General features: G+C 42.5%; 1 protein-coding gene and 1 long non-coding RNA gene across 14 annotated transcripts; both read left to right on the forward strand.

Moving 5' to 3' along the window:
* Positions 1-375: 375 nt before the first annotated feature.
* Positions 376-1,540, forward strand: LOC112937651 (uncharacterized). The gene is made up of 2 exons (XR_003240319.2): positions 376-613; positions 832-1,540. It is a non-coding gene; the product is annotated as an uncharacterized lncRNA (long non-coding RNA).
* Positions 1,541-4,010: 2,470 nt separating this feature from the next.
* Positions 4,011-7,682, forward strand: LOC4325725 (uncharacterized). Of its 13 annotated transcripts, none has more exons than XR_010738886.1 (7): positions 4,011-4,331; positions 5,586-5,667; positions 5,784-5,841; positions 6,102-6,147; positions 6,860-6,922; positions 7,067-7,126; positions 7,413-7,682. XR_010738886.1 is itself a non-coding variant. In XM_066306873.1 (7 exons), the coding sequence occupies exons 2-7, from the start codon at positions 5,600-5,602 to the stop codon at positions 7,482-7,484; spliced, it is 339 nt and encodes a 112-aa protein (XP_066162970.1). In that variant the 5' UTR covers positions 4,181-4,331; positions 5,586-5,599; the 3' UTR covers positions 7,485-7,682. The 13 variants fall into 13 exon arrangements, 3 of the variants coding, with proteins under 3 accessions (XP_066162972.1, XP_066162970.1, XP_066162971.1); XM_066306873.1 differs by having other exon boundaries at positions 4,181-4,331; positions 5,586-5,639; XR_010738889.1 differs by lacking the exon at positions 7,067-7,126.
* The last annotated feature ends 5,158 nt before the right edge of the window (positions 7,683-12,840 follow it).

Consider the following 12,840-nt stretch of genomic DNA (forward strand, 5'->3'; position numbering starts at 1 on the left):
GTATTCCGAATAAATAATAGTGGTGCAAACAGATTTCAAATTTGATGCACATTTTGAAGTTTTGAGGTATTCAAAATAAAAGGAGATTGACTAGTACTACCTGTAAATTACATTTGATCTGTTGGTGGCGATCAATCAGATTTCCAACTACATTAAAGGTGGGACCCACTGTCATTAGTAGAGATAATTCCATGATTATCTCCAGACTTTAGTACCAGGTCGATGGGTTAGCTCATCTCTGCGCTCTGGCTTGGCTTATCACGGAGATTAACGCGTGGCACTGGAAATTTGGATGCAGTTTCCATCGCCTCTGCCTATATAAGACGCGAACCCCTGGGTGCCGCGGGAGAGAGGAGGAGACCGGAGAAAATTAGAAGGAGAAGAAAAGAAGCAGAGAGAGGCGCACAAAAACAAATCACATAACAAATCACATTGATCTATCTGCTGGTGGTGTTCCGAGGAGATTAGAAACTTCCCAGTGCTGGTGGTGTTCCGAGAAGATTAGAAACTTCCCAGTGACTCGCCTGCGGTTCGTGAGCAAGTACGCCACAGTGAGATTAAATATCTCTCGTCATCGAGCCGATGTCGCAAGTGGAGATGATGGTGGTAGATGGTAAGTATGATAAATAATCCTCCCCAACCGTGTTGGTAAACCGGTCGTTCTAATGGATTATCGGAGTACCTCCTCCTTCTCATCAATTGAAGCGTTTTGGAAATCAAATCGCCTCCATTTTCTTGAAGCATAAACTTGGATTTGTCTAATCTGCAGATTGGATTATCCTCGTATTTTTTATATAATCAAAACTCTTGTTTTTATGGTGCGCATGCCAGGAGCGAGCCCTAAATTATAAACAAAGGAGGAGTGGAGATAAAAAAAAGATATATGCTATGTACGTGACCGACGAGGCCAAGCAATGCATTGGCTAAAGCTGAAAAATGCTATGGTTGTTATATATGTCTATTTATAGGCGAAACCATGGCCGAGTGCTGACAAGGCCAGGTCAATATACTATTAACACGCCTAAAATAGACAGGAGCCGGATACACCGTTGCTGGGCACCGACGAGGCAAAAGCAACCACAAAAATCCATGTTTGATGAAGGCCGGGATACATGACTGGGCACCGATGAGGCAAAAGTCACCCGCTTCACCAAATTCCCTCCGCACGCGGACGTGATGGTAGTGTACTATGACCGTGTTTTGGTGAAACAAAGCCACCCGTTACACATTCATTATATTCACCGTTAAACCTGCACCAACCTCAACCTTCGGCGAGCAAATAATTTTGAAGACGACGATCACAAAGCGCAGCTTAATCGGAGGTATTCCATAGGCTCGTCCTGTGGATGTAATTAACCGGTAGCCTCATTGCTAGGCGCCGGGAATCAGCAGACTGCACGCAATCTCTAGTCAGCATATCTTTCCATTAAGCATTCCTCGCGAAGGCAAAAGGCGAACTCCTGCGGGAGCCCTCATGTATTTGTAAACATTCATATTAATGAATCATGATTAATAAAATACAAGGTTTCTCTATTTTCTATGTGTTCATTGTTTTGTTTTCATCAAACATGTGCCAAGGGTGGAGTATGAGGAAATGAGCCAGAATATGGTTAAGCTGCAGGATATGCTTCTATAAATGCAACAGCGGTAGCAGGCGCAGGAGATGGGCATGCAAGCCTGGACCGTGGTGGTGATCAGACAAAATGCTACAGCTCTAGTGACGACGCCAACGTCATCGACACCTACACTAGCAACTGGTGTACGTCAGCAGGCCCAAGTACGTCTTCCACTAAGTCAGTCGATCCTGCCTTTGGCACATCCATTCCAAGATTCGACCTCCCAGTCGACGACTGATGCGGCCTCGGCTTTCCAAGCTCAGTTTCAAACCTTTCTCCAACAGCTAAGCTCAGGCTAGCTCAGACATAGTTTCCGCCATCAGCAGCCCCGCCCCCTTCGCCCCTGCCCACTGGGCGAGCAAGCCAAGGCGCGATGGCGTGGCAAGCGACGAACCTAACTACTACAACCTGCCAGCCCCCACGCCCTAGACAGTATTCCAAGATGCTGCGTTTGGACCTAGCTATCTTGCCCCCATGCCCCAAGTGGCAATCCCAGGCCAACCACAAGCACAAGTGATGGTGGCGGTCAGCCGAAGGCGGCAATGGTGACGGTAGTTTGTGCTGCTAATGGAGATGACGTTCGGGTGGCGGATAGGAGAAGCGGAGTGGCGGCCGGGGCGCAGCGCGGCGTGGCGATGCTGAAGTGATGTGACCATGACTACCTTAGATACAACCATTATTCACATCATGGAGATCAAGCTGCAGAAGTTCTGGAGTCCAATTCGGCAACTTGCAACAACGCTAATTCAAACATCTGCCAAATGTGCACACGAGCTCTATTTTCAGCCCGTGAGTACTTGATGGGAAGCTCTCGGAGTCCTCTTTCCAACGGATTCAGCCTCATCTCCAAATTTTATCTCAGTCGGTCGCAATCATATAAATAAGGTGTTGCGTCACCTATAATGGGTATATGGGCTTGTAACTTCATGTAGAACCCCATGTGGGGTGCGTCCCAACCAGATGGAGCACGACCTTAGGGACCCCTTGGTCGTCATCCCACGTCCTTAAATAGATAGGTAACCCTTCAGGGTTTCTTGGGTTTTGTTTAGATTAATGTTTACCGTTGCTACTTTACATTGTAGTTACATGTGTTGGCTAGACCGCCTAAGTACTTGTCTTCGAAACTCCAACTTATCGCGTGTATTCATTTCTATTTACAATATCATATTGTTTTTATCTTATTTTTGCTTGTTTCTTCGATTTGTTTGTAGGAATAAGGTTGATTTGCATCGTCAAGATCAACAACCCACAGAGAGGTGTATCAATTGCTAAGGCGCAACACAACGTCTTGTATGATTATAGTCGGATCATCCATGTTTCTCCCAAATTGAAATTATCATCAACTCACTGAAAGATTGGGCCAATAAGAGCCGTGAGCATATCAAGTGAACTCAAGGTTTATCAAGTGGTATTAGAGCTCTCCACTCAACTATTGTTGTCCCAATCTTCTGGTTAAGTGTTATGGAAATAGTGCAAGCGTCCTGATGACACGTCTTGTTATGTCTATATGAACCAACCCACCGCCTCCACGCAACAAACATATAAATAATCTAGGTTTTGCCTCCTCTTTTTATACTACACCATCGCTCATGGTCTACTCCATCCCACCCACTGGCGTGCACCGGTGATTGGGAGAGCATGTCTTTGGAACCATCGCCTACAATGTTTTGAACCGCAAGAAGGCGCTAATAAAGTTTTGGTCTTCTCGTCTCCTCTACGTTTGGGCACTACGTATCGATGTCAAACAACTAGTATTGTGCATTGGATTCTCGGTGTGTGCTACTCCCCGTCAAGCCGATCCTTTCTATAGGAGAACCACAACCATCGGTATGTTGTCATGTTTTGCTTATTTGAACTGTTCATGTGAAGCTATATAGACATAGTATACACGTCTAGAACAACTGAGATGGTTCAGTTAATTTACATGTTTAATGTATGATTTTTTCCATGGAATAAATTAGATCCATATCTTCTTATATTTCCAACACCTACTATCAGTTTCGGAATTATCGAGTGGCAAGCCAGCCCGTTTAGAAGTCTATCCAATTTTTTTTTCTAGTAACCCCTGTTTCGGGGACGAACAGAAAGTATTATAGGATGTTGCGTGATGCTCATTGTTTTGCAGTTATTGGCATGCACGTAAATTTCTTTTGTACATACGTGATGATCCTCTGTTTATAAAGGGAGTTGCTCGTCTCGTCTCGTCCATCGCATCTATAAAAATTATAGTTTTTGGTGAAGTACGGCAGCTGCGTTGCTTCTCTTGCCACGCAGTCACGTTACTGTTGTACTGTTCACTGTCCTGTTGGCCGTCCGATCGGTCCGCATGTTTTTTTTGGCCGTTGATCAAAACCCTAGCCCCCTAATCACGTCTTCCCCTCCCATCCCCCACGCGAGCTCCTCCTCCCCCTCGCCTCCTCCTGTCTTTGCGGCGCCTCTCCAGTCTCCCCCTCCCCTCCCCTCTCCCGACGACCCGACCGGCGACGCCGCTCCTCCTCCGCCGCCCCTCTCCGCCGCTCCCCCTCCCCCTCCCCCGGCGGGGCGCGGCCGTTCAAGTCCAACCTCGGCCACATGCTCCGCCTCCGCCTCGCCTTCGAGACCTTCCTCATGAGTAGGCTCCTCCACTTCACCACCGTCCACAGTCTCGTTCCCGCTCCACGCGCGCGCCGCCGAGTAGGCTTATGAACTAAATGACGAGGTGAATGCACGGATAAGGTGTGATAACTTTCTGAACCAAGAACTAATCCAGGACTACATGCTATTGATAATCATTCTTTTTGGAGCTTTAGTGATCTTTAAATGAAATAATCCAAGTTTAGCCGAACCATAATTTTCTATCGCATGATCTTAGATAGAAAGATTAAAAAGAAAATTTGCTTGATTGTCCTACCATGAAAATTAATTTAGATAGAAGGTTATGATTACAATATGCATTTTATACTAGCTTAAGAATTGATTTTTCATACAATATTGGTGATTGAATAATTGCTTTTACAAAGAGATGGCATGAGGCATGTCATTTTTTATTTTGTGGTTACCTAATGTTTTTCTGCATGAACATATACAGAATGATGCCTGGTTGGTTGAGCATCTTGAAAATATGGATCTCAATCGTATATTTTTTAGTTTTAAAATTTCAAAATCAATTCAGGTGCACTGTGCTACCAGCTAGCTTCAGATTGGCAAGTTCAACATGTGTTTTTAGTTAGTTTGTTAATGGAGGTTTTGTTATTGTCATATTTAATCAATTATACCTATGCTCATCAAAGTAGGATATATATGGTCTTCGTATCTATAGAATCTATAGTTTTTGGGAGGGGCATCTCAGGTGCTACAGGCGAAAAGTACCCAGGAGTCTTCAGGTCCGTCCGATGCGATATCCAGGCAATCCTATCCGCCTCCGCTCTACAGTGCAACAGTACCAGTTGTGGTGCCATCGCCGTGTGGTCTTCTGCTATGGGCCCCACAACTCCATGGGTCTCTTCCGCTCCCTTCAGCTTCTCCCCTTCCCTCTCCGCCGCCGCACTCCCAGTCTCTCATCCTCTTCCTTTCCCTCAGAGCGCGCCGAAATCGCCACCGCCTGGGTGAATCGGCGCTTGCTGGGCGGGTGAATCGGCGCTTGCTGGTGTCTGCAGGCCTCTCCTTCCATGTTGTCCTCGGCGAAATCGCTGGCTGCCGAAGTTCTCACCGCATCGTCTCCCCCAAAATTGCCATCCACCAACTTAGCTGGGCTGCCGGCAAGGCGGCACCCAGGTCATTACCCGGCGTGGATGCTATAGCCCCTGTACGTCCATCGGTCCATCACCATTGCTTCATTCTTGCCTTCTCTGTGTCTGCTTCAAGGGCTAAAGGCTAATGCTTCTTTTTTTAATATACTTTTTACTGTGTCGGCATGGTTTAGATCAGAAAATTATGCATTTTTTATTAGGGGTTCTTTACATTAATTATGTGATCCTCTTTCTTTTCCAGCCCTGCAGATCACCATGTTTGTACAATTTATAGTTGGACTAAGAGAGTATTCTGGTAATTAACTTCTGGGGCAAGTAATCTGGTATTTAACTTCTAGGCTAATGCTTATGTTTTTTTTACTGCTCTGCTCGATTTGAAATTGTTAACTTTTTATTAGTGGTTCTTTAAAATAATTGAGGAATCCTCTGTGTTTTGCAGCCCTGCAGATCATCGTATTGTTGGAATTTTTTTTTTGGGGGGCTTACCAGGTTCTCAGGTAATTATGCTTCTTCTCCTTTGTGTGTGTGTGTGTGTATACACAAAATTGTTTTGTCCAGCTTTCTGATAGCTTATGTTTTTACGTACTGAAAACCTGCTCCCTAACATGGATTTGTAGTTTTGATTTTTTTCCCTTTTTTATATGACACGGGCAAGAGATGCGTATGGGTGTCGTGTTGTTCAAGAGATGCATATTCTTTCCTGCTGGCCTCAAAATTTTATTTATCTGAGTGTTCCTTATATATCTTAAACGAGTAGGGTGAAGTGCTTTATGAGCTTCTTCGAGGAATGGGAGGTCAGAAAGGTGAATAGCAATCCTATCGTTTTGATTCTATGTGATCACTCCACATACACATTTAACTTAATTCACACTATATATTCTCACCGATATTGTTTTTCTGGTTGCTCCTGGATGCTCATATTACGTATTCCTTACCGATATAGCTTTCATGATGGTCCATTTTATACTAATTTAGCATTTCAGTTTTATTACATACAAATAAACGAGCCTTCTATTTTGCAGATTAATAGGGGAAACATAAAATACACCTCTTCCTGCTTTGCCACACGTATAGAACTACAAGTATGCATATCTATGTGCATGTGTCAATTTTGTGCTGCCTACAAAATCCAGTCTAGAAGTTGAAGGCTTACTCTACGTGCCCCATACACTAAAATGATTCATTTTATATGTTAACAAATTGGTCTGTGCAGCTCCATGAAGACAAACCATAGAAATTTAGCAATAAAATCATATTTCATGTCCATGGTCTCTTCTAGCATGCATGGTAATATTTTTTTTTCTTGATAAACTATTGTTGTGTTATTACTTACTGAATTCTGAAATCAAGGCTTCATGCATATGGTAGCAAGCTGTATATGGTGTTATTTTGAACAAAATATGATTTTATTTACTTGATTGCTGAAAATACATTGCAGAGATATTAGGCAAGTCAGGCAACGTAACCCTCCTGTCTAATGTAGTATTCTGTTTCTACCAAATCATGCATCCGCAGGGCGTTTGCCAACTTTACTGTACGCTCTTTGTTTTATCATGCTTTCGGTTCACGTGTCCTTTGGTGAGTCTTTCCTACATATTTTAGCCCTTTGGTAATTTGCACCTTTAGATTACTAGCTACCTATACATGTTTTAGTACTGTATTATGATACGACATGTAGATTCATTCTACAAATACCCTAAAATATTTTTTCCTCCTGAACAGATTGTCAGGTGTATTGTGAATGGCAGTTTATTTCCGAACAGAGAAATCATGTTTCCTCAGGTTAAAAGAAAAAAAAAAGAGAACATGTTTCTGGAAGTTCATTTTATTTGATTATCACCAACTCTTCACACTGTTAAATTCTTTGACTCCAATCATAGATATAATATCTGAACTGGATACTCTATGTATTGTCTATTATTGTGCATGTATTCCTCATACTAAAAGTTTTTATCATTTCACAATTCCTATTATCTAATGAATTCCTACTATTCACCATATCATTTTTAAATTATTACACCATGTAATCCTTGCTATTGAAGTTACTGAAGTACATGTCCTTTTGCAGAGGAATTTGACATTGGCATCATGCCAAGCCCTGTTGCTGTTTTCCGTCCTATGTCCTGTCCTGAGGTTGTAGAATGATAGTCGAGATACATGAGGATATCTCAAGATTTACTGACTAAACTTAAATAACTTTTTCGCACTTCAGAAATGGTATATTACTTCATAGTATAAATTTTTATACAAAGATTTGTGTCTCGATATGTAATTTTCTTTTGGTACTTAAACAAAATATTATTGCCATGGTATATTATAAATTTAATACTGTGATCAATAATGTGCCCGCGCAATGCGCGGGCCGGGCATCATCTAGTTCACAATATTCCCTCCCCTTGTTCAGTTATCTCTTGCGCAGTCTCGTCCAGTCCAATGGCGAGCAGTAACTCTTGGATGAACGCGCCTCCACCACCTCCGACGCCCTCCACCCTCTCCCTCTCTCCGCACACCACTGCTTCCTCCACCCTGCACGTTGCTCTTGTGGTCGTCCTCTGCGTAGCGGCGCTGGCTGGGGCACTTCTCTTCTCCATCGTCCTGCACATTGTCTACACCAAGTGGCTCAAGCCGAGGATCTTCGCCAGGGCGGCGCCACCGCCGCCGTCGCAGGAGGTGGTCGTGCAGATGCCACCGTTTTCACGTGGGCTAGCGAGCGTGAAGAAATTGATTGGGAGATGAACTCACTGAAGAAGCAGGCCAGTGCAGCGAGGTAATAGTTGTGGGTGTAGTAAATCGATATATTTTACTCAGCTCTATTAAGGATTGATTACTAATCATAGATAAGCTTTATCTGCTGTTTGTGAACAAATCGCAGAGAATGCGAAGATCAATGTCCTGTAAATATTCCCGTCCTAATTAATTCTAAGTTCTGCACTTATATTCTCGTCTTCTTGTTATCGAGGGGTGATTCGGGTGAAAACGGCTCGGATAAGTATAAAAATTAGCTCTAGCTATTTGTTTTTATTTTTCACTACTTAAAAAATTGATTTTCCTGAACGAGCACCCCAATAGATTATAGGCTGACCATAAGTGTCCGCGTCTATAAAAGTCAACTCCCATTTTCCCTACTGCTCTTTTAAAAGACTCGCATGCCTACGGCTCTTTCAAGAGATCCTCATGCAAAAATTATTTTTTCTAATCGGGCCACTTAAAATGTTTGCACGTGAAAATAACGGTATTTTCACATGCAGAGCTCTTAACTTAGCAGTATGTAAAAATCTCTCCTCCTCTTCCCAATTTTTTTATTCTCACCTCCTCTCTCTCTCCCCCACCGAAAGTCAAACTCCTCTCCCCCACTCCTCTCCCCTCTCCTCCCTCCCGATAGAGGGCTCCGACGCAGCGGTGGCAACGGCGAGAGCACTAGCGGGCATCCTGGCCTTCCTCATCTTGTCCCCCACTCCTCTTCGCTCTTCTCCCTCCCGATGGCAGTGCACGGCTTGGCTAGCGGAGTAGGGCGGAGAAGGCGCATGACAGCGGCGGCGATTGTCGCCCACGCGGATCTGGGGGCGGTGGTACTACAACAAAAACCTTATGTAGAGGCATTTTTATAGAGACAATTTTTAAAATGCCTCTATGTTTTGAAGCTCTATAATCTAGAGACATTTTTTAGAGGCACTTTCAAAATCGCCTAAAATATTTTTTCTCTAGAGACACTTTAGAGACATTTTTAGCGTACTTTGTTAAATTTATCTTGTAGAGACATCTTTTCGGCACTTTAAAATTTGCCTCATATGTAAAGGCATTTTTTCAAATATTAATATATATACTTAGATATAAGTAACACAAATAACATATTACATGTAATTAAATGAGGTTGAGATGGTTAGTGCATTGAAGATAAAAAAGGTCAACTCAAGAGGTCATGAGTTCAAGGATATTTTTTCTTTTTTTTCATATTGATTTGCTATAATTGCCGCAACATATTAATGCCTCTACAAAGTGCCGCTAATTGCATAGAGACATCTTATAAAATGCCTCTTAGCACGTAGAGACAATTCACCAAAAGGCACTTATGAGACACTCTTCAAAATGTCTCTATAATACTGTAAAGGCATTTTTAAAATGTCTCTATAGTATTAGAAAAATGTCTCTACAGGGTATATTTGTTGTAGTGGGTCCTCCCCCATACGGATCCGGGGGCGGCAGCCCTCCCAGCGCAGATCCGACAACGGCAACGGCGAGGGTCCCGGCCTTCCACCTCTTCTCCCTTACGATCCTCCCTCCTGACGGCGGCGAAGGCCGTAACCCGCACGGATCCGGGGGCGGTGGCCCTCCCCCTGCACGGATCCGGCGATGGCAGCCCTTCCCCGCGACGACGATGACCTAGGCAACGACAACAACGATGGGCTGGGTAGAGGCAGCGGGCTAGGGTTTCGAAGTATTTTTGAAAATGTTTTTGTGATTTTTTTTTTTACTTTTGCAGATGGCCAGCTTAAGCGCCTGCATGCGAAAATCCGATTTTCGCGTGTGGATGCGACACCAACATGGAAAATGACAATTTTCGCAGATCTTTTGGTGCAAACGGACCAGATGCCCGCATGCGAAAATCCGTTTTAGCTGTCTGGAAAAATTGCTTCTGTAGTAGTGTTTTTTATGAACTAGAAATGGAAACGAATAGCCCTGATCTGAAAATAGAAAAGAATATTATCTGAAAATACAAATATTTGGAACATGAAAACCTCTTAAATTGTACTTCCAAAACTAACGAGATAGTTCTTTCATGCAAAAGAATATATCAAATTCTACAAATTTTAAAAACAAATATGTTAGTTATAGCTATTTTTACGGTACCGCAATAAAAACTGATAGAAAACGCTTTCAACCAGGAATACTATCTGATTTTGTATCATTTGCAAATGATAATATTATTCGGATAATATCCAAATCGTTTGCAACAATACTATCTGATATTATCCGAATCGACACAATACATTTCCGAGAAAACATCACGATCAATCAGGAACTGTCCGAAACCACATTCATCCCTATTGTTATCAGTTATCCATTTTGTAAACGTCGGTTTTACTGTGGACCTGAAAATATCAACGTCCTACGTATTATGCAACACCTCCTGCTAGCTATAAAGTAGTTTAAGAATGATTTCATAATTCTACAAGACTTTTAGACCCAAGATGTGAGGGTGTCGCCGTATTCTCGTTCATTCTCGTCTCCAGCGGGTGTACACTAGTGAGCCTTCTCCCTCTATTTATATGCATAGCCATAAAGAATTTCTATACTAAGTGATTGACCCAACTAGTGGAGTGGTTAATCAGGCCGAACCTTCGTGGGCCGTCGGTTTCCTAATACTTTCCCTTGGACTCTGATTGCGTGATGCCTATGCCTCATCAAGGAAGAAAAAGAAAATACCGCCGTAATTTTCTCGGATTGTTTATGGCAGTTGTTTAGATTTCAATTCATGTTTACAAAGGAACCATTGTTTTGTTGCTAGTGTTGCCGCATATTCCCTACTTTCTCGATTGGTTCAAGAACGGTCAAGAGGACACGACATCATTTGTTTAATGATCTTGACGTGAGAACGTTGTGAATTCATTTGATTTGAAGTTGGAGGTTACTGTCAGGTTACGGATAAAGTATACCTCATATCCTTGGGGTCATAAGATATACGAATATGTTATACCCTCAAGTATATGGGAAGGTTACTTCTGAATTAAAGAAATCGGCTGATCTACAAGGAAACGGTCTCCCCGAATAAAAGGTGTTAGAGCAAGTTTAATAGTATAGCCAACTACTGGCTCTAATACATCTATGGCCAATCTAATATCTTATTCATACAATAGTTACATACTACACTATTAATAGTTACATACTACACCTGTCATACACACACTGTCTTGTAGTCCGTATTACAGCTGGCTACAAATATATAGCCCACTACTCTTCTCTCTCCTTATTTATCTTCTTAAAATATGTTTGCAGCTGACTTATAGCCTGCTATTGTACCTGCTCTTATGAGTCCTATTTGGAGGAGATAAGGGTTTCTGTACGAGGTCAAGTATATCCGAATTTTACTTGAAGACTAAGAAAATCTGCACAATAAATACAGGACAACCGGAGGGGTGCAAGGCATTGAACCTCAGCGCAAGACACCCGTGGCAGTAGAAGCAATCCGGAGGACTCGAAGCCAATTCATCGATAGATCTCGTGGAGCCATTCATCAAGCGTCTCATCAGTAATCTTAGGGTTCTACTGTTCTCTATTGTTTTTTTTTGTTTTCTTCATAATCCCATATAAACTGAATTAGGACTATTACCTCACGACAGGCCTAAACTAGTATAATCCTTATATCCTGTGTATTTGATGCCGTATCGTGTAAATCATCTTACAGCATACCCCAAATCGTCAATACCCTCAGAATACGGTTCGCGGGTATCATTCCTCGATATAATCTACATCTATCATTTTTTTTCTATTTTAAATAAAAACTTTTAATGGCATTTAAAGTTCAGAACAGTCCCGCTCCACCTTCCACAACTCCGAAAACAAGTTCCTGATCTCATGAACACGTTTTGTCTCGATAATACAATAAATAATGATTAAAATCCGCCCTTTATATCCATAAATAAATAGATATACACAGCTAAAGATCACCCGAGTGCAGTCACAAAACGAGAGACTACCGTTATCGTTCTTCAATCTGCTGGATTCAGACCCTTGTCTCCTGTGTTCCCGGCAATCCAATCATTTCCCGTACCGGAAGCCGCAGCCTGCGGGTGCTCAGTGCTATTAGTAAATACACGATCTGCCATCACATTCGTCGCCGTTCCATCGCTGCAACTAGCTGCTTGCCAAAACGCTCTCCTCTTCTGTTCATTGGATCGAACAGAGGAAGGAGATGAACAGTGTGTTCCCTCGTGGCCGAGCAGATCGAGCGGGACCGTGGCCTTGTCAACCACCAACTCCACACGCTGTTCATGTCACGACGGTTTATGATACTGCTTTCGGATTCTCGTAATGAGTGAGCAGCGCACACAGCAATGTCCAATCGTAGCCATCCGTCACTTAGACCGTGATGAATTAATGACAAAGTCTCCCTTGGCGGCAAGCCACGTACTCCCTCCATCATTTATTTTGATTGTTATATTTCCAAATGTTAAAAATTTATTTTTGATAAGCATATTTCAATCCAATAACCTATACTATTAATAACTTTCTCGAATTTAATGCATAACTCTCTATTTTTTCACACATAATTAGCTATATGGGCATTGAGAAATGTAAATATGTTTACGAGAAATGACTAGTAGTTTGTTTAAATGGATGATAAGTAGAATTACTTATCCTTGTTCTATGTGCCAAGATGAAATATGACCTTTAAAAGTACATGGAGGGAATACTAATTTACTTGATTACAGCGTTAACGAGGCATCACCCTTTCCAAATGATGTTGACAAGACTGGATGACACGGTAGTTTCGCGAC

Source organism: Oryza sativa, chromosome 1 (genome assembly GCF_034140825.1).
Source record: "Oryza sativa Japonica Group chromosome 1, ASM3414082v1".
Taxonomy (NCBI): Eukaryota; Viridiplantae; Streptophyta; class Magnoliopsida; order Poales; family Poaceae; genus Oryza; species Oryza sativa.

What these genes read in the sequence shown, in the direction of transcription:
- LOC4325725 (XM_066306873.1), top strand. Translation starts at nt 5,600, where the DNA reads ATGTTTGTACAATTTATAGTTGGACTAAGAGAGTATTCTG. An exon ending in GGGGCTTACCAGGTTCTCAG is followed by an intron (nt 5,842 to 6,101) that starts GTAATTATGCTT and finishes TTAAACGAGTAG; the next exon opens with GGTGAAGTGCTTTATGAGCT. An exon ending in AGGAATGGGAGGTCAGAAAG is followed by an intron (nt 6,148 to 6,859) that starts GTGAATAGCAAT and finishes ATGCATCCGCAG; the next exon opens with GGCGTTTGCCAACTTTACTG.